Below are 26,884 nucleotides of genomic sequence, written 5' to 3'. Positions count from 1 at the left end.
GGAACACCTCTTTTGTTCATCCCATCAGTCTTCTACTTGTCCAATTGCCACTGGTGTATTAGTAGAAAAAATAGCCCTGGTGTAGGTGTAAAATAACGCTCTGCATTCAGAGACAGCACAGTACTTCATTTCGCTTTAATACTTACTTCAAAAGTAAACTCGGCCGAAACCTTGCATAAATAGCGCCGAACGAATTTGCAGGTTATTCTGAGCTTACTGAAGCAAAGTTGCTTCACACCTCGTACATGCAATTGCTTATTTCGTTGCTTACCACCAAGACTTCTGCCGAGAGAGCCCTCGGATGGAGCGAGCGGGGAAGCAGAGGCATGGCTGGAAGAGGGATCGGTAACACACAGAGCTTAGCCAGCAGAAACACAGCCCATGCCAGCTGACGGTGAGCAAGACTAGCTAAGTTGAAAAGTAACAGCAGGTCAGGATTTTGATTCGATTTTAATTTGATTTAATGTTTTTTACACCCTATGTGTCCAACTTTTCGTTTTCCGCCTTTCCACTTTCTCCTTTTTGTTATTTTTTCCTTACGCTACAGGAAATATTTCTTTTCCTTTTCACTCAAAAAGGTAGCAAAGTGGGTTTCTGGGATTCCTCTTGGAGCTGTCTTTGCTTGGGAGTGTGAAGTCACAGGACCATAGCATTGATTAGATTAGATTTCGGATGGAGCTGTTCAGAGATTTAGTTCAGGTTTGAAAGGCAAGTTTGTGATTCATTCTAAAAGCAAAGTCTTTCAGAGACTTCTGCCAGGGAAGGCAAAATAGAAAATCTTGACAAAGGGCTCAGTAGGAAATTTTCCATAAAAAGCATTTTAAACAAAATAAACGTGAAATTCTGACTCTCTGAAAGCGAATGTTTTCATGGGGAGGTCTCCATTTGACCGAGGTGCACTCAGCCCGCAGCAGCCAGTGACCTGCTGGCCGGGAAGTCCCAGGAGATGCAGCTCAGGGACACGCAGGATTCTGCTCTGATCACCTTCTAGTGTTTTGTATGCGAAGTGGAGAAGCTTTAGCAAGAACGACTTGGAGAAAGGTTTAAGACAGCCAAAACAATCCAGTGGCTTCCTGCCCTTCTCTTGCCGCCACCTGCAGTTGCCTCGGTCCCACTGCTGCCTGACCACTCACTGGCTCTGTGTTTATATATATATAAATAATTATAATTATAATTATAATTATAATTATAATTATAATTATATTTTTTTTTTCTGGGCTAGCAAGCTGAAACAGTTAACTGAGAGACCAAACAACCACTGGAGGCAATGCAAGGCAAAAGAATACAGGGCAAGGAGAGGAAGGGAAACACAAATTCAGTGCCTGTGTCAGTAAGGTGTTGAATAGACTCAGCCGCCTCATTAAACCTTGCCTCAGGGGTGGTGCTAAAGCACTACAGTGTTAAGCTCAGTGCAGTGTTCTGCCCAAGTTTCAGGGCTCACACATGAACCGAGATGTCTCTCCTTCCAGCGAGAGCTCTAGGTACAACACCTCCTTGCCACTTTTGAAAGCTTTCTTTTCACCTGAGAAGCAAGCTCCCGTAGATGGTGAGAGGGGAATGGTCTAGAAATGACCCCAATGTAGCTATAAAATCACTTGGTGCCATTTTCAGCCCCTCAGGTTACTCTTTGGTGACCCTGACTATGAGGCAGGGACTTGGCCATGTGCTCTGTGAATGATGGGACCCCCAGGCTGGTTTGCTTCTCAGCCTGTGGCATAAGACAAGGCACGCTCCCACTGTCTAAGCTTTCCCTGCCTTTCAGGTGTACGTGCAGGAAGAAGAACTGTCATAGGTCTGCGTGCTGACTTACTGTGGTATCCCTGACCGACAGAAACACTGCGGTCTGAATAAGGCAAACCTCCGTGTTCAGCACCAAAGATCTCTATTGCAGCATTACAAAAGGCAAAGTATGTGAATTCAGAATTAATTTATTTATTATATGGGATAATTCTTTCTTCAGAGAGCTGGGAGCAGAGGAAGCATTTTCCACAAAAGGGACTCAACTGCTTTAAAAAAAAACAGAAACGTATTGCTCAAGAAAAGCTACAGTATGCCAGTTCCCAATATTGTCTTGATACAACAAAATCTGACCTTTTGACACCAAGCTACCGCAATACTGATCCCACTCCATTCAACCAAGGTGGACCTTATTCAAATGCTATGTAACCCCACACAAGCATGATGTCTGTTTCCTTAAGTTCTGAGCGGGCATTGCAACAATGGAGGTTGCAGGGATGGGGAAGGAATGAAAAGCACGAGTTGCTGGGCTTTCCCTCCTCTACCCTTCACATGTTCATCTGTTTTCAACCCAAACAGCACACATTCTCAGTGTGAAGCACTCTTAGGCTCAACAGAAAAGGTCTGCCTTCATCTGGCTAAAACGGGACTGTTCTAGGCTCAAACACCCACTGGAATTTAAGCAGCACCTAGTACCCCAGAAGGTTTGCAATCACACAAAACACTTGGTGCCCTCACCCCCTTCTCAGCTCCCCAGAAAGCTGAGGCATACCGAAGGTTTTAAATGCTCATGCTGTAATTGTATCACTCCAGGTGTTCTCAATAGGATTCCTCCCTGTAAAACAACTAAAGAGGTGAAATACAGTCCAAGTCTCTGCAGGAAAAGAACAGAGCCAAGAGCACAATCAGTTTCTGAAAAATGACTTGGTTCCCATGCCACAAGCAACAGTCCATAAAGCATCTCACGGAAAGCCCAAACACGCCCTGCAGCTTCTGGCTTTGGAGCAAGAACTGGAGGACCTGGGGACCTCAGATCCGCATTCCAAAATGGACCTTACAATGTACTTCCCTCCCTTGCAACAGCTTAATGACCTGCAAATTTTCAGCCCTGGCCATATCTGACATCAGTTTCAGAGCCCCACCTTCAACCAGATTAAAACATTTGTGTGTTCTGACATGAACCATGAGGGTGTTTCATTTGCACACAACCTACCCTATTGATTTGGTGTATTTTTGGTGGGGGAGAACGGGATGGGAGAGGAAGGATTCCTACTCTGTTGTATTCAAAGCAAAATTTTCAATGTTCAACCTCTGTACTTGTGTCCAGCACTGCCATCATGAGCTGTAACATTTCATGCTGTTACTCTTCAGTAAAATATTTTTGAGTCTGTACTCCAAGAAATGTTGTCTAAAATCCTTGCAAAATTAGGAATCATTTTCTAGGAAGATCTGAACCAAGTGGATCACCTTGTAGCAAGCTCTGTGTGAAGTGACTGATTGTCCCCATTGTTGGCATTCCCAGGGGTCACAAACGGGTTCAGGCACAGTGTGCCAGGGCATCCCAAAAAAGAAAGGTCGTCACAGCCAGCTGATAGCGCCATCTAGGAAACCAACCTGTGGGTCGCAGTAATTAAGTATCCAATTAAATGGGCCTGATTTTTGAGTGGATGGCAGATTTGGGAATTTGTTTTTAGTTTCTTTCTAAATCATAAAATCTCCTCGAACCATACCCTCTAGTGTTCTAGAAAACTTTCTATAAATTTATCTAATTTTGTAAAAAAAAAAAAAAAAAAATGTTGGCTGGAAAAACTGGAGTATTTGGAAAAAATTCAAATAGCTCAACTGTTTTCCACTTTTCATTTTTAAAGCATAGAATTCAAGCCTTTGTCTGAAACGTTCCCTTTCCAATATCAATTTATGTTTAAAAAAATCTGAGGGATATACAACCTGTTCCAGTTCAATACACTGAAAAAAAAAAAACTCCAAACCTTTTATTTGTGCTTGCCACTAAAGCAAACTATCCTGCACACACAAGTCCCTCACCTTGTTTCCAAGTAGAGGTTTGATCCTCAAATAAAAAATCCAACTGTACAGCCTCTAACAGTGGCTACCACAGCCTCTGAGACTAACTTTAGCCACCTGTATTTGAACATTTTACCTCTCAATACAGTAAAAATATAGAGCAAAAGCTATACATACATTCAAGTACGTATCTTGGGTGAGCAGGGCAAACAATTATTTTATTTGCAGCTTTATACTAGCATATCCTTCTGCTATCCCTGTGTTTAACAATCTACTTTCCTATGCCCATCACACAACATTAATTTTCTTTTCGTTTTTTTTTCTTCATTGATCTTTATTAGATCATTTAAATATTTGCATGGGCTTCAGCAAGTATCAGTTGACTTCCTGAGAGTGGAGCGTTTTACTGTCTTCACTCTTGCTTTGAATGTTTTTAAGATACCTGCTATCATTGCTGTTAACTCTAATTCCCCATCATTCATTAGTTTTAAAACAGACTTGCACAAATAAACCATAATGTTGAATTAATGAGATATGGATAGGAAGTTTCTGTAAATATAGTCAGAATTAAAGATAGAATGTCTGCATAACTTAGATAATTTTTTCTTTACATTGCACTGAAGATGACACTGAATGCCCTTAGTTTATTAACCTTTATGCATTTGGAGAACACTCTACCTCGTTCTTTCAGGTTCTTTAACAGACCACCTTTTTTTTTTTTAAGTATGAAATAACAGACTCCTATCCAAAAGGTAAAGCAGAACTGCAGGCTGTAATATGTTTGATTACTTAGGTATTTTAATGTTATTGACTACATCCATCTGTGCAAGGTTTAAGCCTGGCACTGGCCAATACGGTTTATGAAAATTTCAAAAAAGTATGCAAGAACCACTGGCAAAGGAAGGAAAGAAATATACTGTTACTGCTTGTACAAATTATGAGAAACTCATTAAAGCTCAATCACTTGCGGATGAGTAAAAACATTCTCAGAGGCAAAGTGCCAGTGGAAATCTCATGAGTTTCAGCTTCTGAAGTTTCCCAATAACTCTCTTCACTGTGGGAAGGAGGATGGGGGGAGGGATGGACAAAGGCTCTGTATGGTTCACCCCTTTGGTGCTCTGATGAAGGAAGAGCAGATCAACTTGGAGCCGAGGGCGTTTAGGTGAAGGTCCGTGTCCTCACTCCCACACAGGGAAGCTGCCCTGCCATTGCAGGTGCCATGCTAGCAGGAACCCTAAGCGCGTGGAGACACAGGTCTGAGACACGGATTGTGCATCGCCTTCACAGGAGGTGGGGAGGTGGTCACGTACCCTCTCCATCCTCCCCAGAAAGAGGAGCCCAGGAGGGGCATGTCCCACAGGGAGCCTCCCCGGTGCATCCAAATTCCTGGCCAGGAGTAGGTCCTTTGGGCACTGACCTTCCTTGTGTGAGAAAGCAAAGGGGAACATAAAAACTTATGTTAATGTATCATTAAAGAAATTACTTTTACAGAGACTAGAACAAGGGAGTTAAGATTACACTTCTGCTATGTCCATTTCTCTGGGTTTTTAGGAGTAGGACTTAATTTTTATACTGTCTATGCTGTGACGTCTGGAACCAAGGGAGTAAAAGTAGCTGCTGGCATAGGTTTCAACGGCGTGCCACTCCTCTACAGTAAAATGCAGCCCTGCTTAGCCAAAACACTACAACAACACGGGTCCAGGTATGCCTGACATATGCCATTGTGAGGGAAGAGCCTCAGATGTGCAGAAAATAAAGAAACCAGAACGAATTACCAAGAGAGCTCCTGTGATTCACATCTCCAGCTACGGCATTTCACTGGAGGAGCGATGGCCAACGTGACTTCAGTTTGCCTCAGCCTAACGCTGACAGTAATGCATGACTTGCTCTGTCAGTACTCCTTCAGTCAGGGATTTCCCCCTATCCTTTAATGCAAGAAAGAGTGAGATTTCAGAGAAAACCTATTATCTTCCACTCTTGGCTTTTAAACTTGTTTCCAGAGCCCTCAACATAGTATTTTGTGCGGTATTTTTTTTACATACTAGCACATTTTTTTCCGCCACTCTTCAGCTTAAATAAGTCTTCGTCAGTTTCCAGATAGTCCATCAGTGCTGACAGTTGATATTCCAAATCCCACCCTACTGCAAATCCATATTCCTGAGACTCCATTTAAATCCCTTAAATATGGAGTGTATGGCACTCCATAGGGGGGGAAAAAATCACTGAGTCAAGGCAAGATAATAGTATGGAAGTGAGTATATGAGTACTTTCAAAAACCAGAAATCTTATGGACAAACATTTCTTCAAGGAGAGTATAAACAGGGGAATTCTGTTCTCTTGACCACTGCTTTGAAATGCAATGGGCAGAAACAGAATACTTCTGTTTCTAAATTTTATTGTTTCAAAAAGACACTTTTCAGTTTTCACATCTGCATTTATTGTGTCACGTGTCCTCAGCTTGGTTAAAATGTTTAGCATAGACTACAAGACTTTGACTTACTAAATGGTCATGAGTAGCAGCATAAAATCAGCAAAATCTCTGCCAAGTAAGCTTTTGCAAAATTTTACCTGCTTTCTACAGCATGCCAAAGACCAGCTTAATATTTGGGTCCTGACTGAAACTAAACATAATGTATTTACAACATTTTTGATTCATTCTCTGCCCTTAGGCAGTCTCTCTTTCAATTACATATTTCTCTTCCTGCCCAAGAATGCATGAACAGTGGTGAATAATGTATTTACAAAACATGTTTTGTCAGCTTTTACACATCTGACAATTCTTACTCCTAGTTCAGGAGAAGCAGAAGAAAATGACCGCAGTTCTCTGAGGTAACGATAACTGGAGACACATAAACAGATTTTTTTTTGAAGAAAAAGAAAAGTAAAGGGAAATGAAAAGGAACACAAAGAGAAACGGAACTAAAATAATCACAAGTAAACTCATTCTGCCCATAAACACACTTTTCCCAAGCTGTGTGTACAGGTGGTTTGCTGACACACAGAAGAAGAACTTAAAACTAATTGGATCGTTCTCCTCTTAAGCTTATGAAATTTTTCTGCTACTCCTCCACAGCAGCAGCTGTGTGAAGTGACTTGGGGAATCTCACCAACTCAGCCCCAGCTCTCTGCACATCCCTTGGCGATAATCTCTCCTAACCTTAACCATCAAAGTTAATGAGCAGGGATGGGCACTCACTCGGTGATTCAGCGCACCGCCAGCCAGACTTCTCCAGCAGAAGGGATGAACCCCTCTGAGGTTCCTTATCTCTTCCTGCAACTTTGGAGGAAGCTCAGATGTCTATGTGAAGGTAGATGGTTACAGTTAGATAGGATGATCCCACTCTTCTTGATCTGATAATAGCTTGTATAAAATATGCTTCCAAATGAAATGCTGCTGTTTCTCCACAGACACACACAGATTGTGTGAAAGCTAGACTGAAAGATACCCTGAAAAGGATATTGTGTAAATAATCCAAGCACTTCAGCTGCTGCAGCTAGTAAAGAAGATCAGGTACCAGTGTTCAATCAGATGCCCAGTGGTTTATGCAGAACAACCAAACGCCGAGCATATGGATTTTATGACACTGGTAGACATGGTGTTTGGAGAAGGGCATACAGTTCTGGGATCATTCAGACACTTGGACCATGGCTGATGAAAAGGCTGGGACCCCTTGCTCTGTAAAGAGCAGTAGGAGGGAATGACAATGGTATATCAGAGAATGGCAACTCAGCCTCCCTCCCCAGATGGAAAGCAAGGCTGATCAGATCACAAGGAATGCAATGCTTTCCTTGCAGAAATACTTTCAGTCCTTGTAACTTAATTCACTGTCATCTGGCTTAAGACCTGATGGTGCTGTCCTTACTCACGTAAAACTCAGTGCAAACTGTGTCTGACTTAAACTGGCAGCTTTAGGCTCCATTGGTGTTTTGACTTAGCACTTAATCCTAAGCAGATGGGTGTTCACATGTACAGTGGCAGTTGCAGTGGTATGACACAAACTTGTCTACCATTACATCTTAAATGCTGTGGTTGCCATTAAATTAAGTCAACAAAAGACAAATTAATGTTCTTTGCTTCATACTCAGATCAACACTGTAAAGATTTTAATGGTGATCGCTGAACATTCCAGTTTGATTAAAAGCAGCTTGCATTTTTCCTCTTACTTTTAGTACTATAAAACTTGAAATCAGTTTTGATAAGAGACCAAAATGTGAAACAGTAAAAGGCAACATATCTTTTGTATGGTTTCTTACTGGTCATAAATTTACAACACTCTATCACTGAAAGAAAAACAAAACATTTTGATCCTCATTGAATCTTTTGCCATTAATCATTATTATTTGGCTAGTCTGTACAATCTAATGACATGAAATGGATAATTTTTTCAAATAACAGTTTTTTTCCTCTTTCAACTAATACTGTATGATATCATTCTCATCATCTTGTATAGAAAAGATGTTGTTTTTTTCCTCTCTGACAAACCGAGGGAGAAGAAACAAAAACAACCTCCACCTCATTCAAATTCATGACCCCATAAACCATGCTAATCAAAACAGAAGATGTGCAATTTTGGACAACATGTGCTCAGGCACAAAAGATATGGTGCTTAATGTGACACTGCCTAAAACCCAAAAAGGAAAATGCACTTTATGATAGTGAGAAAAAAATGAGAAAAATAGTGCACACGTTGACTATAGCCATCCTGTCCTGTTAAAGTCATCAAAAGCACCTCAGTGGTCCTCTCTGCCTGGTGTTTAGCTGCGGGCTGGCCCATCCATGAAGGTAAGCTAGTGAAATCAAAGGAGCCATCCAGCGTGCAGCATACGGGGCTTGAGGAGGGGCACACGCCGCATGCCGTGGTCTTGCCCTCTCCTCTGTCCGCAAGGCTGATGAGGCTGGCAGCGCGGTGCTCGTCCCAGTGGTTTTACACGGCCCCAGCTTTCCTCTGGGCTGAACACAGGTCAAGCACCTCCAGATGATCACAGCTCAGATGACCCCGTTGCTTTCTGAAGTCACTGCTCTCCTTACCGAAGCTGTGGGTTCCTCCCAAAGCGGGAAGAGAGAGCCAGGGCAGCTGAGGGAGCTGGGCTTGGTTAGGTTTGGTTTTACTTGGAACTGGAAACCCAACAAGGAACAGCTGCTAGGCTCTGTAGATGGAAAAGTAGGAACATTCCTCAGCTGAAGAGCCATGTTTTTCAACTTTTTCCTCTGATTTCAGTAAGGCATCACATGAAGAACTTCCTCTCTCCATCAGAAACCAAGCAGGGTGGAATTTGGTATCTCACAGAGGCCATCTTCCCACTTTGCACTCCGCTCTTTCCTCCTTTGGCCTTGTGCATTTTCAAAGAGACGTGGCAGGAAGCACTATGAGGAACAAGGGATGCCTTTTCACAGGATGACGGATGCAGCGGTCCACCCAAAGGAGGGGCGAGAAACTACCGAGTCAGCATTCGATTCCCAGCTCAGCCTCAGTCACTCCTTAAATCAAGGAAGGGCCCCAACCCAACCTTCTCAGCTGCTTGGCCCCTGGCCAAACAAGAGATGAAATTTTCTGTTAGTCACCAGGAAAGAGAGCAGGAGGAATTCTCAGGTGAGCGGGAATGAATGAAACGGGAATGGAAGTACTTAAGATCTCTTTTTTTTCTGCCTTTCCTGAAGGGTGGAGTAGAGACTGATGAATTTACTGATTCAGTGTAAATTCAAACATATTGGGAGGGAGAAACAGCTTAAAAAGTCATTCCTTCTTAAGGAGGAAAAAATAATTTGTCTTGAGAATGCATCAGATTGTACTAAATACAGTATATATTAACAAATATGTTATTAGGATCTCTTCAATATTCACGAGGCACCATCTCTATGATTTCCTTTCCTTTTCCCTTCAAAATTCATATTATTTCCACAGTAATAGAAAACACCAGCAGGCTGATCCATGAGCAGTGTGGAGCATCTTCAACTCTCACGGCCTGTGGGAGAGCTGCTCAGCATCTTGCAAGATTCAAACTGATTTCATGAACGGGCACTGACAAAGACATCTAACCTCCTCCAGTCCCCATTATGTTAAGTATCATTCATGTTCACAAATGCGGAATTTGGTTGGCTGCTATTGCTGTTTGTTTTTTTGTTGTTGTTTGTTTGTTTCAGAAATGAATGCATGTGTGAATGAACCTAAGATAATCATGTAAAAACCTGCTTTCTTAGACCCATACCAATGATAGAAACATTTGTCTCCAAGAACTTTTGGAAGTTCTGTATTCTGTCTGCATTGTCTCTTCTACATGCCTTAGCCCTCACCATATTTATTGTCATTCCACTATTACTACATATTGGAGTTTAATAAACAAATTCAGGCCTTTATCTAAAGCCACAGTCATGCATTCTGCTGCAGAAAGCATGCAGTTCAGTAAGGTGGAGGATTCTGGGTCTGGGAAGACCATTTGTACAAATCGTATTTCTTCTGCACATAACAGGTCCCCTCGACACAAATTTTGTGGTACTGGTGACTGTGTAGGCAAAGTGAAAACCTGGTGTTTAGCTGCGGGCTAATACATAGCTGCAGTTGAATACATTTACCATGCTGCTTTTTATATTATTTTCCAAAGACTCTTTCTAACATAACTTCATTTGCTCAGACTAAAAGGAGATACTTCATAAAGGCCACCCATGATTTATGGTGGACCTAGGAGGTTGATCTGAATGAAGAAAGTGTTTCCACTGCACTAGGTCTTGGACATGCTTGATAGCAATAGACATCTCTCTCCCTTGAAAGCCTTGTAATGTAAACAAACTATTTTTTTGTTTTGACAGACAACAGGCAGGAGGAAAAAGTCATAGGGAAAAGGGACTTTGTCCAAGGTCACAGAGCTGTTGGGCATGCTGGAACAGGGTACAGAATCAGTGGATGCCCATACAACGTCAAAAATAGGGAGAAGCCATCCAAATTACATTCAAACCTGCACATCCCAGCCACCTATATATACCCAGATACTGGTAGCTTCTGCATCAGAAGGTAGTGGAGACATGAAGAATTCTTGTATCCTACAGAATTCTTGTTTCCTGGGACCATGCAGTGAGCTAAATAGTATCCCACGTTGCCATTCTTCAAAATCTCTGCAGAAGTATATATATATATATATATATGATGCACAGTGCCGCAATACTCCACTTACAAATGAATTATAGTTCATTTTCCAAATTACAAAGCAGACAAGCAATTTCCTTCCGCACTTCATGGTTAAATGAATAGAGTACTAATAATGCAATGAAACAATACAACTGACTTGAACTGTACATGGTGTGGGTAAATTGCATTTGAGCTATATAATGATCTCAATGAGCCACAGCTGTGACCAGAAACCACCCTGCTTGTCCATTCTTGTGGCTTCTTTTGCACATATTCCATTTTTGGCTAATTAAATGGGACTATGGCAAAGTTAATTATCACAGTTAGTCTGTAACAGGGTTAATTTGACTGAATGAATCTTCTTTTAAAGAGAACAGAAAAAGCCTTTATACTCTTTATGAAGTTTGAAAGTATATGATAATTCAAGAGTATCACCAGAAATCTTCTGCTTTGCCCACTGAACAAGACTGTAATGAGAGTAGCTCTTGAAAAGTCATTAGGTAGCCTTGTTTAGTAAGAAACTGCACAATGATTAACGGGTCTAAGCAAACATCACAACTTTTCTGTGTTTAAGAAATCCAGCTCTCCAGGACAGTAAAGATGTTATGTTGCTGAATGTTGCTAACTTGAAAGAGAAATTTTTCTGACTATCAAAATTAATTCCCTTATAGAACAAACCTATGTGAAGCGACTACATTTATGACAAATAAAAAATCTTCATCCAATCTACTTTATAGCTTACATTATAATTTAACAGAGCACTGCAGTTTCCAATTCCATGTAATAAAACCATGATTTATACATCACTCATGTCTTCTAAGACTACTTTTTCCAAATTGTTTCTTAAGGACAGACCTTTTTTTATATTTACAATGAAATAAAAAGTAGAAAAGATGATCTTTAGTACTTAGAAAAAAAGCGTAAAAAAAAATCCTCCTAAATAAATCTGATGAATTTGCTTACATGAATGATATTAAAATGGAATACCTAAATGTAAATATTTTCATTACAGAACCAGTTTAAACACATTGCAAGCTTTTCAGCAAGATTCCCAGAGCAAGACAAGAAAAAAGCAGCAACGATTATTAAAGTATATGTAAGACAAAAATATAAAACTGTATTTGACTTTGTTGATGTTATATTCCTGGCTCACTGAGTGAAGCCCTTTAACGCACAGTTCTTACTACATGACAAAAAAGTGCTTCATGCAGGAGTGGCACAGTGAGCATGGCTCACAAGGGCAGAGCATTCGTAAGTAGCTGCCTTATTAATGAGAACACAAACAGAATTTATTGGAGGGAGGAATATATCATTCAGGAAAATGCAAAATAGAAATCACACAGGAAGACTGAAGTCTGTTGTGAGACTGATCGAGGCCGTTGGCCTTCAGTTGCTAGATTCATGGATGTAGCTTATGGAAATGAATAGGCTTTCTATTAAAAATAATTTGACAGTTGAGAAGAATCATGCTTGTCATAGCAAGGATTAGACAAGCTCAGATAGAAGTAGGGTGAATAGAAACTGGAAGAAAAAAATATCTGCAACCGGAAAACCATGAATAGAATTTGGAAATGTCCCTTTTTGGAGTCCTCTGGCAACAGGCTACCTTCTTCAAAAATCCTAGATATGCAAATTTTTCTGCATGCTTACAACATTTTTCATCAGCCCTCCATGAATTAAAACTTGATGAATTAAAATGCCATGAATTGAAATTGTTCTGTATGTTGAAATAATTTGTCTGTCTTTTGCCATTCTTCAGAAGAGAAATATGAGGGTGGCGATCAGTTACCACAGGTCAGCGCTGTTACTAGCACATAACTCACTGGGATGTATCAGTTACATGTCCCAGCCATGTATATTCCAGATCACGTTGTAGCGCAGCCCTGAAAACATTCAACAGATGGTTCAGCTTGCATCTGGATCTAAGGACGTGTCCCAGTGCTGAACGAATATAACAGATCGTGCTCTCCAGCCATTGCATCCCTAACGATCTGCTTGTAGAGTTGTTAATGCCAAGAGCAAAATAGCACTAACAAGTAATGACAAATAAGATAATCTGAGCTGCTGTTCTCTTTATGTAGTTGCTCTCTTCCACTGTCTCACTGTGCCAGCTCATGCACCCTTTCAGGAACCCATACAGTCGTGGTGGCCAGGGAGAAAGAAATAATTCATTGAGAAAGAGACTGGAGAGGTCATTTGCCTCATCCAGAAAGCTGTGGAGCACCCTTCAGAGATACTCTACGGTATCTCTGCTGATTTTGCCACTTTCCCTGTTACAGACTCTGAAATTAATCCTTTTAAACCTAATTCCCTGGTTGTAAGGTGACCAATGAGATTGTTGATATGATTTTGTTACGAACACCAAATGTCTCTTCTCCCTCAGTTCCTGGAAGTACTCGGCCTTGCTAAGAAATTAAGAACAGCTCTATCACAACCTGGATGCAGTTTCTGGATAAAGAAGCTGACATCAATAAACTTCAGGAATTGATCTGGTAACCCGTACTTAGATCTACCAATCAGTTGATTGACAGGTGATGTTACTAAGTTCCCTGCTGCTACAGAGACTTAAGGTTGCAGGCCAGTTAAGTGTCTTTTAGGCTTCCCTAGTAGCAAGGGTCGATAAGAGATGCTCACTTTCATGATATCTTTTGGGTTTAATTTCTTTCTTACTCAGCAGAAATGCTCCTTGTGCTCTTGCTAGTTGTACCAATGGCTTTCGTACAATGGGACTGATGTCAGGCTAGGGGAAATCAGCGCTGATAGTGAGAGTTTGTAAAGTCTATTGCTGAACATCTGGAAGTGTAGCTGAGAGGAATTTATGAGAGGAAAACCTCTGACCACCCCAACCTTATAATTTTCTTCAAGTTTTCTCTAACACCTGTGCTGAATCATGTAGCCCGGTGAGTTAGTACATTACAGGGGCCTTATTAAGGGAAATAAAGCAGTAAATACAAGAGGTGAGAGAGGCAAGGATGGCAACTTTTACAGGGACACAGGGGTGGCAGCGCTATGCAGTGCTGAAGACATGGGGTACAGTCATTCTGGTGGAAAAAGCAACGTGCAGAGAGGAGAGCAAACTGCAGAGTCACCAGTAGACACTGTGATTCCAGACACGGCAGGCGAAGGAAATTCCAGAAACTGTCGGGGTCTCGTTGACCTGCTTTGTGCCTGACTGCTGGGGTGGCAGGGATCCAACAAAAGCTGGTGTGTAGCTGTCCCTCCGGACAGCCTCTAGCTGCACAGGCAGCTATTATGCCTTAATTCCTGATGCTAATTGGAAAGTTTTCCGAAGTATTTACACAAACGGTGGTACAAAATCACACAGACGATCTGTGCGTTTCGCTTAATTTTATAGATGTGTGTGGTTCAATCGAGCGGAGAAAGAGAAGAGCTGGATTTGGAGACGCATCTCTTTTTTGGGAGGGGGGGAAGGCTGGCAGAGCAGGCGATGCAGGATAGAGCTGAAGGCAGCGTGTGCCCTTGGACGTGCCTCTCTCTTCTGCCACTGCGCCCTTTGACTTCCTCTGCTCAACCCTCTGAGTGACACGTACATAAAAGAGACTCCACTGGAGTCCAAGTGTATTGTCCGGGGATTTGTGGCTCCTCTTTAACACAAAACAAACCTCGGATTTCTTCCCGTTCACAATTTCACTGCCAAAACTATCACTTGACTATCACATGGCTCACCTCCGCAGCGACAGACAGGATACACCAAATATCACAGGAGACTTCCCAAGAAAGCTCCAGCCCTCCCTGCAGGCAGTAGGAAACTCACCACTACCATTCACTGGTGTGCAGAGGACGTGCTGAGACGGTTGTTTGAATTTTCCATGCTTATTTTTCTAAAGTGGGAATACAGAGTTCAGTGGCAACTTCTGAGATACACAAGTTCTCCCTGCTATTGAACAGCATAAAAAAGTATATTTTTTTCTCTAAATAAGAAAAAAAGAAATCTTTCCTTAACTTACCATTCCAATATAATTCTTACATTCTTAAATTCATTCTTATACGCCTGGTATTGCTCTGCACCAAAAGCAAATACGAGCCTTTAAAATTTGCTAACCAAGCACATAGCACGCCAAGCATTTTAGACACTCCCAAAATTCTAGTAATTAGAACAAATTTGATTCAGCTGCGTTTTTTTGTGGTTTACTTTGTTCCTTAACAAATTTTGAGAAAAACTATTTTTTTTCCAATCTTTTTCGCTTTCAAGTTTTTTTAGAAAAATCTATTTCCAGTTCCAGCGAAATTCATCATATTGTGACAGGAAAGCAAAATTGTTTCATTTCATGGGATCTTCTAACAGCGTGAAGCTAACCCCCTGGTCTCTGAGACAGAAATTCTGCCAGCTAGACTTATAAAGAGTCAGCAGAGTAAAAAAAAGTTCCTCAGATGGAACTGTTAGCCATGAGATGAGGAATGTGCGTCCCCTACAGATGTTATAGCTATTTATATGATAAATCCTGATCATCACTATAGGAATTTTACAGCCTTCTTTTAAGTTAATTCTCAAGTTCAAATTAATCTTCTTTTGACAATGTTTGCCTAATATTTCAGTGTTGAACACTATTTCCAGGGTTTCATTTATGGTGAGCCTACTGGGCACTTTTAAAGCTGTATTCCAGACTTTGTACTCGCTTCAGAAAGACTTCTTTTAATTCCTCAGTACTTCACAGCTATTTCTAGGGAAAAGAAGTACAATAAGCATTGATAAATGCTTAACAAGGGCACATCAAGGCTCACAAGTTAACTGGAATTAACATCAGGGTTAATTTAGGGCGCGCGGCAGGTTGCAGAACAGCTCCCTGTAGGAAAATATTCATTCTAGAATAAAATTATCTCATTCTCAGGTTCAACACTTGAGCTGTTTTGAGTAACATGAGATAAACTCAAACAAAGCATGTTTGTTCCAGTTTGCAGGATCACTGGTTTACTCATGAATCACAGTCTGGGGAATTCAAAACGAAACGAGGGACATGAAAGTACCATAAGGTGTCTCCGAGGAACTCAAGGTCACATAAATACAGAGTCATTGATTTCAAATGGCAGCAGCCCTTTTAAAAGCACTGCCACATTTACACATTTCAAAGGCACATGGTATGCAGAACATGGTGCTACACAGAGCATCTTATCCCCTCGTATTAGAAAAAGATTTTTTTACCAAGATGCCTCTCTGCCATCACCAATGCATCCCTCCGGTCCCTCCTGGTCGCTCAGAGCCACCGGGAGGTTTGGGCTTTTTGTTTGGTTTTGGGAGCAGGACAGCAAGTTGTTTGGTGGAGAAATAAAAACAGTGATGTTTTATTTGGGTGAAACATGCTGACTTGATCTCATTGTCTCTATTTCTCCGCTGCTCTCACATACTGGGAACAAAAGATAAGCTCTAAGTGCTTATACTATCTGACCACCAAGAAGAGCTTCTTGGTGGAAGATCTGAGCACCATCCCTGTAAAGGGAAGGCTGCTCTACTTTTCACAAAGATAAAGGTTTTTGCAGTCTTGGTGTTTCTGGACATGAAATGCACTTTAAGGTTATGAACTTTCTGTAACTTCTTTTTTCTTAAAATGCCATCTTAATTGCGTGCTTAATCTTCTTTTTGTATTATCATTTAACAACCGTCCTGGGATGTGACACTGAAAGAGGCAGCAATGATAAGACCAAGCCATTAAATGTCTGTAATTCTCTGTTCCAAAGACAACATTTGGGGCAAAGAATAAACTGAGCCAGAGCCCAGCCCAGGCTGAGCAGCCGCTCACACTGGTGATTCACCTTGGATCACCAGGTGAGAAGCCTTCAAACCTTGGGCAGACGGCCAGGGTCCCATGACAGGAAAGCCTGAAACATTTCAAACCGAAGGCTTCCTCAGGGATTTAGGGGAACGGGATCACAAGCAGAAGATGAAAGTGAGTCTCTGCAGAAAAAAAGTAGAATAAATCTAAAAAGTTCCTCAGCCCTGGACATTCCCAAACTGTATCCCCGACGGCATACAAAGCACTCTGAAGCGGAAAGCAGCACAGCACAAGGCTTAAAATTCCCTGTGACATTCACGGTACCTGTTGATGTTGATACTCAGCAAACAAAGCTGGCTGACCACCTGCTGCGGAGAATTCTGGTGCAAGTCCAGAGAATATTTAAGAGCAGCAAAAAACGTGGAGACAGAGAAGATTCAGGGGCTTTTACTGCTCATTTACATTTATATATTTTTTGTATGGTCTATGATAAAAGGTCTTTACTTACAAATCCTTTTCTAACATCTGGTCCTATTCTGTAGGAGTAATGCCTAAGGAGTGCCTGCAGAAGAGCAGGGGGGCAGGCAGAGCAAAGCCATCACTCCTGTCTTTGGACAACCAGGCTTTCCAGCATCCCCATGTGAGTTATGGTAGAAGTCTGCACCCAGAATAGGGGCCCACTCTCAAGGATAGAAAGCCTGTGGAGCCCACACAGATGAAGAAGAGACATTTAAGAGCTCACGTTCAACCTACAGAGCCGGTCACGAAGGCCTGGTAACATCTACTGAGCAAACGTTTGCCATAGCTGTGATGGTGCCAAAGTTGGGCTTTGCTTCCGGGGAGATCCCACACCCCTGCCTTCATGGCCAAGGAGCAGGACACAGAACAGGAATGCTGCTTCAAAATAAAAAGTCAGAAAAGTGTTTGTAGCTTAATCCGCTGAGCAAACCGAAGTCCTGCAGACAGCATTTCCCCCTCCACAGAAAAGTGAGATATTTAACACCATACTCCATGGCATTGTTTTTTGGGGGGATGGCACAAAATATGTGAAGCTATCCCCCCATGTGAACCTGTTTGGTCAGGATCTAAGAAACAATCTTAGCATATGGTACATTCAAGCAGCATTTAAAACAAGTAACCTCAAACTCACAGACTAAAATCATAATAGAAGCAAGATGACTCAAGTACACAAGATGCTGGAATTAGCTATATAAATGCTTCCTGCTGTAGGTTTCACTCCCATACAGTTCCAAAGATAAAATCTAGTGTGGAAAGAAAAAGCAAAGTAATACCTCACATTTCAAACCCAAATCATGCTGTAGCTGGGATAAAAGGAACCAAGCTATTTCATAAATAATCTGATTAATGTGTATTGTAAAATGCATATCATTATAAGCAATTACAATCACCGCATTAAGCAAATTGATTAGAAGATAACATAGGCCTAAGCACAAGATTGCCATGATAATATCAGGCTTTCTCTTTAAAAAAGTCTTTTCCACCTTAACAAAAAAATTATTTTGAGTGACTTTGCCAGGCAATGGACATTTCAGCTAGTTTCAGGACAACAGCCTATTCTTAATCTACTATTGTTTAATGTTTAGGAACAGCCAAGAATAGTTAACCGAATAAATAAGAGTCTGGTATTAGGAGCTCTGCCTTTTTCCCAACTGTGCCCCTGTTTGCTGTCCTGTGTTTTTTGTCTTGTTAGATACACATTAACCTGTTAGAATGACCTTCACTTCCCTCCCAATCCCTACAACACATTAAAATTCTTTAAAAAGCCAACTGGAGAGAGACTGCCTTTCGGTAAACCTCCTAGAGAGAGCTCTACAGACTGGTCTGGCATGCATTGTGTACATGCATCTGTCACGAAAATTTGATGACAAATCATCTGTTTCCTGACAGATAGGCTGCACTGACTTCAAATTCCCATGAAATGTCTTTGTCCACCAGGAAGAAAAACATTCTCCTTTAAAGCCGTGATCATTCTCAAACTTCACTTCAACCCTCCATTTGCTTTAGCCTGTATTATCATTTATTTGCACTATAATTTCTCTGGATCAATTAAAGCCTGTCGCAAGATACATCTTCCTGATCATCTTCTGGGAAAAAGTAAAAAGACAGGAACTAATGAAAGGAATGAAAGCGAATGTTTCACTGTAATGATGGTGTTTTTAGAGGGTGAGAAATGAAGATCCTTTTTAAGGCTGACCTACCCCAGTTTGTTTAAAACTAAACTGAACTTGAACTGATAAACTACTCTTTTGAGATTAACCTGAGTAGTGTACATTCAGCAAAACACCGTAAATCTAAACATACCTGAATTGGAGTCAAACTTTGTCTCTGACCTGCAAAAGAAAATAAAAAGATCATAAGTTACAAGATCCGCTTCATGCCATAAAAGCCATTTGCCTCCCTCCCCAGCAAATATTGCATTTAACAAGACTACCCGTCTGTGTGTGTTAATATTTAATGCATTTGATGGCATTTGAACACAAATGATAGCTGTGATTTTTAATATTTTGGGTTTTTATAATGAACAGTTACAAAGACGATATTTTAAAAGACAAATCACAAAATGAACACAGAAAATAGAATATAAATTTAAAACAGGATTAAATTATATTCTGTGAATCATGACACACAGTTGTTCCTATGAAATAAATATTGTTTTAATTCATTTTCATTTTTAAAAAGTCATTAACAGGATTTAATTTATTCACAAATGTTTCCAATCTATTTTTGAAGCAGATACCGTTTCATTAATGTCATATGTATTGTATCCAATGATCTGCACTTAATTGAACAACATCCTAGGAGGGTTTTGTTTGTGTGTGTCTTCAATTTACTCACTCTGCACATAGGAATAAGTGGTTTGATTTTCTTAAAAGTGGAAAGCGGGGGGTGGAAGAGAGGGAGAGAGGAAGGGAGCCAGACCTAAATTTTAACTTGTTTTAAAGTCTTTGCAAAAAGACAATGATGTGTGCATTATGCACCATTAGCTTTGGTCGTGCACTACAGATTTTTCCCTCTCTAACAAGTAGTGTTTTCTTCTAAGGGCTTAGCACTTAGCAAATGAACCCTATAACCTGTATATTTAATAAAAGAAAGAAAAAATTAGCCCTTGTGGGAACATCATGTTTCAGATATAGGTTAATAATACTTGTAAATGTAGAAGCCTTTGAAGATCTCAATTCAACTGTGGGAAAACTTAAGTTGGGTAATTACTCTCAAGATGCTGCTGATGTGCTGTCAAGCAGAATTAACCCTATGACTAGGCCTATCTACACAATCTGCTATAAAACAGCATTGTCTATATCTAGCTCTCAAACCAATTAGCGGGCATGTTCCAATCAGGTTTATATTGCCCACTAACAATCAGTGGCACACATGGTCATGGCTGTCACAGCAGGACACAAGGTCCTACCAGCAGGAGTCCTGTTACAGGACGATACGTCGGCAGGAAAGTGCATTTCCCCAGAAGTTCTAGGGGGGAAGCACAATGTTGGATCTTTGTATGTTACATCAGGGAGAGGATGTATTTTCAGAAGTTACAGTGCTTTTTTTTTTTTTTTTTAAAAAAAAAAAAGAGTTGAAAGGCTTGCACACGCAGGTACCTGTAGATTCATTTTACAAATACTCTACATATGTTGCATAATTGGCATCATAATCCCGTACTAAGGATCTAAACTACAGCAAAAAAACCACCCTCAAAATCCATCCTGGTCAAAAAATGAACAAGTTTGCACAATTGGAGGAAACAGTTAAAGCCATCAGAAAGGAAACAATTCCCTTTTCCCTTCTTCCTCATTCTTTACCTTCCCCCAGTGCTCAAGTCTTTCATATTTTAAATATAGCTCAGGCGGTGAAAAGATGGAAGGGAAAAATCATAGTCTATCTTTCTAATTGATAGTGTACCACCAAAACACAGTGAAGAAAGCAAATGTTGCTGACATGCCTTCGAAAATACCACCACCAATAACTGCCCAGGCCACCATGCCATGCTCTCGTTTGGCAGTGCATTTCAGCTTGTATTTATGCACAGGATAAAGTCCCCACCCTGCAAAAGGTGCACGTCCGTAACTGGGGGAATTCCACCAAGTTGAAGTCAAAGATACTGTTTCACATAAAGCTACTTACTCAATATTTTATTTACAATATTCCCCTCAAGCTGCAGTGTATCTGTCTGGACCATGCGTTCCGGCTCCTCACTACATGAGCAACATCTCAGCTACCTACATGTAGGTACATTTCAGTACAGTTGGCCTCACGATGCAAATAACAAATAAAGCTGGGGGCAGTTGGCTGGGACAGGTGTCTGCTTTGTCTTTACTAGTAAATTAAATGGGTCTAGGACACGGGCAGCTATGAGCAATTGATGGCCAGCGAGAAGTCAGCTCTGAACCACGCTACGGGGAAGTCAGAGACAACATATGGGTTTTACCCTCAACATCTGTTTATCTGCACGATCAACTTCTCGCCGTCTAAATTCAAGGTATTTGGTGTTAAGTGGTCAAACAAGGACCCCAGTTCTCAGCCTGCAAGGGTGAAAAACTAGACAAGTGGTACCTTGTACCTGAATGCCTTGTTCATTGAGTTGTTAGAAACTCTTCACACTCTGCTCGCCCTCTGACAGGCCTCTGGCCTTGCACATAAGCCTTCAAAAGATGTCGATGCAGAATAAAAGAAGTACTGACGTTCCAGTCTTCTTCAGGCAGGGAGAGTTTCCATCCCAGCTCTGTTTCAGTGTCAACCACCACATTGTCAAACCATCTCTCCATTTTTTTAAAGTAAGCTCTCAAACAGGCCCTTACAGCTATCCCTCCTTGTTTTTTAACTGACCCGTAATTTACTCCCACAGTAAACCAATGCAGGATGAAATATTTATTTATTTCTGTTTATTCATGTTTTGTTTTTTTGTTTTCCTTTTTTTTTTTATTTATTAATTTGGCAACAGACATGATACCGAAAGGTTGATTAGCCTTTCCTAGCACTTGACTTTTGCTGCAGACTTCTGATGAAGTATCTCTCATGATATGGCACTGCATAGCCATCATATTGATCCACGATGCCATATGCTAAAAGCTGTGCAAGATGGGGCTGGTGACCTTTTATCCACCTTGGCATGGACATACCAGGCCCTCCATCTTGCAGCATTAACAACTGGCCCAGGGGCCAACAACTGGCCCAGGGGCCCACAAGGCTGAGAATAGGTGGGGAGAAAGGGCCGCAAGGGTCACCGGGCAGTAGAATGAGCACTAAAGCTCCATGCAGTCATAAATTACTGGACAGCAAATCAGGAAACCAATATGGGGAGATAAATGAATCGAACTTCGCCTGGCAACAGCCGAATGGCCATGAAAGAAAACGCAACACAGGAGGTAGCACTAGGAGCCACTCATGGTCATAACCTATGTCATGGTCATCGTGTCACCTTGGGAAACAATGCAAAATTCAGGGCATAGAATTACAGAAGTTGTTAGAGATCTTAGAAGGGAGAGGAAAATTAAAAGTGTCTTTGGCGTTGCAAATAAGCAGCAACTAGCAAATGAGAGAGAAGCACTCTGCAAGAACACAAGGTGATCTTCACGTACTTGAAGGAATGGGAAAACTTCCAGCAGCCTCACTGGAACCAGCACTTTTCCCCTAGATCTTCCAGCATTTACAACTTTATAGCACACTAGACAAAGGCATTAGAAACTAATTGCACATAGGTACTAAAAATATGCAACTAAAACAAGCCAATAAATAGAAAGAAATTAAATGCTGAAAGTAAGCTCCAAAGGGATGCTCTACTACAAACAAAAATAGTCATTCTGACTCTTTGTACTTTCACAACCACATTAGCTACAAGAAAAATCTTCCCTGTACATTGCTTGTTATCACTGTACACATTCTGATAACCAACAACCCACCAGACAAGATGCACCCTACAGAGCCAGGCACTGACTTTGCAAGCTGTCTTTTATCATTTATTACACCGAGAGGAGAAGAAAACAAAGAAAAAGAACAGCTTCGTGCATCTTTTCTCTGTGTCCCATAGGAGTACTCTAAAAGTCAGGGCATCATTCAGAAATATCTTTGGGAAGGAGTCTATATGAATAAAGAGAGCAAGGGGACATTTATAAAGTGCTTTCCATTCCCAACTGTGATATGACTCAAATGCACACATCATATGGAAAAACAAATGCTAAGTAGCTCAACTACCAAAACACAATCTGCAAGGAAATAGGGGGCTACTGGAAAGGTTTAGCTAAGGACAAGGTGCCACAATGTTTTTAAAGTTCCCAGATATAATTAAATTGAAAACAAATAATAAAATATAAGACAGCCACTTTGCCTGTACTGTAAAGAGGTAGAGGATTTGGACCTGCACTTTTTTAAAACCATAAACCTGATATTCAGAATGCCAAGTAGTGAGAAAGAGAAAGGAAGAGAGTGAAGCGGGCTTTTGGCAAATAGAGGGGAAAGAGGACTCACTGTTGCATCAAAACTGGCAATATCTTTCACCCTTCCAGATGAAGTTTTTATCAGGTTTATTTAGGTTTGGTTGAAACCCAATGAACATTGAGAACAACCTTTGGAAGCATCACTGCTCTCTCTGAAAGCACCTGATGAAACCTCTCTGATCCTTGTAACAATTCCCTTCTTTGCAATAGCCAGTCCTGTCACCTCCCTTTAGGTCCAGGAAAGAGGCTTTTGTCTCTTTTGTTCACAGGTATGGACATAGCCCTTCTCTCCTGAAAGCACAACCCATTTATTGGGAATGCTCACTGACCTTACTCACGAGCCCAGGCTCCAAACAGCGAGGCAAGCTTCCAGAAAGAAAAAGGCAGAAGTATTCCAATATAAAAATGAATGCCTGATGTAACCATCTAGGAATTTACAAGACCCCCACCATCAGGGAATCTGAGAAGCCCCCGAGCGTTAAGAAACGAGGCGCTCCTTGGGCAGCAGAAGGAGCCGCGTGGTGGCCAGGGGACAGATCCTGGCAGTGTGAAACTCCTCATCGGCACTTCCCAGAGCTGGACGTTCACAGTGCCTCCCTCTCTTCCCCCCTCATGTGGATTCTCTGGTATAATACAATAATATATATATTATTTATAATAATATTATCTGGTATAATCTAATAATATAGTTGAACTCTTGCTCAGGTCTCCCCTCAGAGAGGGCATGAATGCGATCTCTCTCCTGATTTCATGAACGTTTTAAGAACTTAATATCTTTGAGGTTTAATATCTACTCCCTTGTCAAATTTGGCTGAAATTGGCAAGTAGATTAAATAATAAGGTTTTGTTATTAGGAAAGGATTGACACACAGACAGCATGATCCTGTGAGCCTTACTTCCTTAGGAAACCTGGCTAATGATCTATTTTTAATCTTGCTTTCCTAGACTACAGAAAAAGTTTGATTCATGGTTGATGGAAGCTGTGAGGATTTCTGTTGTGTGTATTGACAAAAAGCCAGATTCAAAAAGAACATTTTAACATCATGTTAGTCAGTGCATAGCCTGGATGAGTTCTGTCGAGAGTTTGTTTTAACACGAGGGTTAAAAATAGGTAAATATAGAAAAAAGCGAGATTAATTTTTCTGTTTGTTTTTCAGACTTGCTTTCCTTCTTCTAATCCCAACCCAAAAAACTTTCCAGAGCTCATTGCTTATATGAGAGTAGTTAAATGAATGCTCAGCATCAGCCAAGAAGCTGCAAGTTAGAGGATACGAAAAGCTCCCCGTGAGCTGATTAGGAGTGTATTTGTTATGATGACGTCTATAGGACGTCTATTTGTTATGATGATGTCTATAGGACATCTATTTGTTATAATGACATCTATGGGACGTCTGTTTGTTATAATGCCTGTGGCTCCCCTATGTCCCGCTCACCAAAGGAGTGCCCAGGGAGCACGGCCTTTTCCTGCCACAGCCCCGCGGGGCAGCCTGGAAATGACGCCAACATGAGACGCGGTCAGAGCTTTTGGAAAGGGGAAGCAGTTTTCAGTAAGGACTCACTGTAGGATTTCTTGGTTGTCATGACCTCAGGACTGCCTAAGCTAATCCAATTTACATCACTGATCATGGCAGAGGCAGAACTCAGGTGTGTTTAGCTGTGGAAGATGCCACGGGCTGTATTCAACAACAGCCTCACTGCAGGAATGAAATACATGCATATTGAAGGTCCATCCTCAAACGCAGATTGAGCCTTCAGATTCCAGATGGCTCCAAGGAAGACAAGCAATGTGCTATCTTAATTTCTGCCTAGAGGATTAGGAGGAGTTAAGACAACTTGGCATCCAGCAGCTACACAGCAGACTCAAAACAAAAGCTGGTTTCAAGGCTAAACTGGTGAAGCAAGACGAAAACAATGCTCGATGATAACAACTCTACGTTTTTTTAACTCCATCAGCCTTTCTAGGGGAGAGTCACAAAAAGCTGCAGAAGCTTTTTCAAGTTTTAAGATTCTGAAGCTTCTCTGAGCTACACAAGATCCAAGATTTGGATTTGGGGTGAGAGCTGTTTGATAACGCTGCCTGCTGGCTGCTTCCTACACCAGCAAGAGCTAACTTACCCCAAATGAATTTTATTAAACAGAAGCTCCTGGTTTTGACACACAAAACCACAAGTTTTCTAAGGACACCAAGAGACAATCAGGGTGGATGAAGTTGCTCCAGTAGTTTCATTAGATCTATTAGACCTTGTTAGAGATGCTATAGCAGTTATTTCATGTAGGCTTTCCCAGCTAGATGGCCAGTATTGATTTGTCATTAGGTCCGCTCAATGGGTATAAAGACTTTTAAGAAAGCTAGAGATCTAGCCTGATGACTGAAATCTTCCCTTATGCTATGGGGAAAAGAGTGGCACCACTGTAATGGCATTGCAGTATCACCCAACCATGCCTTGCTTTTGGATGGCCGAGAGATGTTGAGAGGACCAGATACAGGTCACTGAGAACTGAACGAAAACACGACATGAATACGGGTGTTGCTGTTTCTCCCAGCGCATGTACAGAATAGCCAACACCATTACCGAGAATTCCTTCCAGGAAGCAATAAAGGCAGCAGTGGGTGATTTATTGAGACTTGGCAATTCTTCCCTTGGCCCTAAAAACTGGAAACTAACACAACAATAATATTTCTTTTTTAAAGGGAAGTCATTCTTCTCGGCTTCCCAGTTCAACCCATCTATACCACACCTTTCTCACACAGCCTTGGGTATGGCAGAGAACATGCCTGTCATTTATTAAATACGGAATAGTGCTCTCTTACGACAATAACACAAGCTGCAGGTTTCACTCAGGCCCTTTCTAACCTCTGCTGGTAGACAGAATGCCATTTTTGCAGAGAATACAAGATAAGTCCTTGAAGAAATAAAGTAGATGTAAACCTTCAGATATTCTTGGCCCTTAGAAAACGCTGAGGATCCCAGTGCAATCGGTGGCTCTCTGTGAACTGACGTGGAAGCACACAACATTGCTGCAGAGGCTGCCCAGCCACCATAAACCTGGCACCCAGAGAGTGAGCACCAGCAGGCACAGTTCACAGGCACCGAGGTTCTTCCTTTGGTAGATGGGTTTTCTGTCAGATCCATGTGCTGCATCGTGACACGCTCCGACCACACCAGGAGAGGTTCGGTGGAGGGGAAGCCATGAAAAAACCATGGGAGGCAAGAGGGGAAGCAGGGCTGCTGCTTTTAGCATAAGCCGGCAGCTAGAGTGGAGTGTAACATGAAGTGCAGCACAAGGGCTGGCTTGCAGAAAGGGAGATACTTGAGATTAGTTTATTGTCTCTCTCATTTATTGCTTTCTTTAGGCAGCTGTATGGGGATGTAGGAGACTGTCTGGCGTGAAAGTTCAGAGATAGATTAATTAGATTCAATGGCAAGATTATGGATTTTATGCATGAGCCACCTTTGATTGTGGAAAAAGTTAAAGCATGTTCTCCATAAAGCTTGGGAGGTTTCTCATAACACTAGTACAAGTAGGTAGATGAAGAGATGTTAAATTCCTAATTGTTTCTTTTATCTTTCCTGTGATAGAGACAGAGTTCTGTTTTAAAGACGTACCAAAAACCAGGTCTTTCATCTGGAGTGTAAAATTCATGTGTTCCCTGACCTCGTGTGTCACATGGTAATGAAACAACGTAAATCAGAAATGTTAAAAGTTGAAGTTTGTTAATATTACTGCTGAAGCTCCAGTCTCTTTCCTGGTTAAGCTGACAGGTCCATAGTCCAAATATATATATTTACAGATTACAACGACATGAAGAAAAAAATTAATG

The 26,884-nt window shown here is 41.3% G+C and overlaps 1 protein-coding gene across 3 annotated transcripts in view; it reads right to left on the bottom strand.

Annotated features, from left to right (window-relative positions):
• MSRB3 (methionine sulfoxide reductase B3) overlaps positions 1-26,884 on the bottom strand; it is an 84,616-nt gene that overhangs the window by 20,627 nt on the left and 37,105 nt on the right. For all 3 annotated transcript variants that reach the window (XM_066992606.1, XM_066992598.1, XM_048065406.2), the window contains one exon: positions 18,932-18,960. In XM_066992606.1, coding sequence (XP_066848707.1) covers positions 18,932-18,960 — 29 coding nt within the window. The remainder of the gene's footprint in view (positions 1-18,931; positions 18,961-26,884) is intronic.

Source organism: Anser cygnoides, chromosome 1 (genome assembly GCF_040182565.1).
Source record: "Anser cygnoides isolate HZ-2024a breed goose chromosome 1, Taihu_goose_T2T_genome, whole genome shotgun sequence".
In the NCBI taxonomy this organism is placed as follows: Eukaryota; Metazoa; Chordata; class Aves; order Anseriformes; family Anatidae; genus Anser; species Anser cygnoides.
The sequence above is the reverse complement of the archived record's forward strand: the minus strand, read 5'-3'. Positions and strand labels throughout refer to the sequence as shown.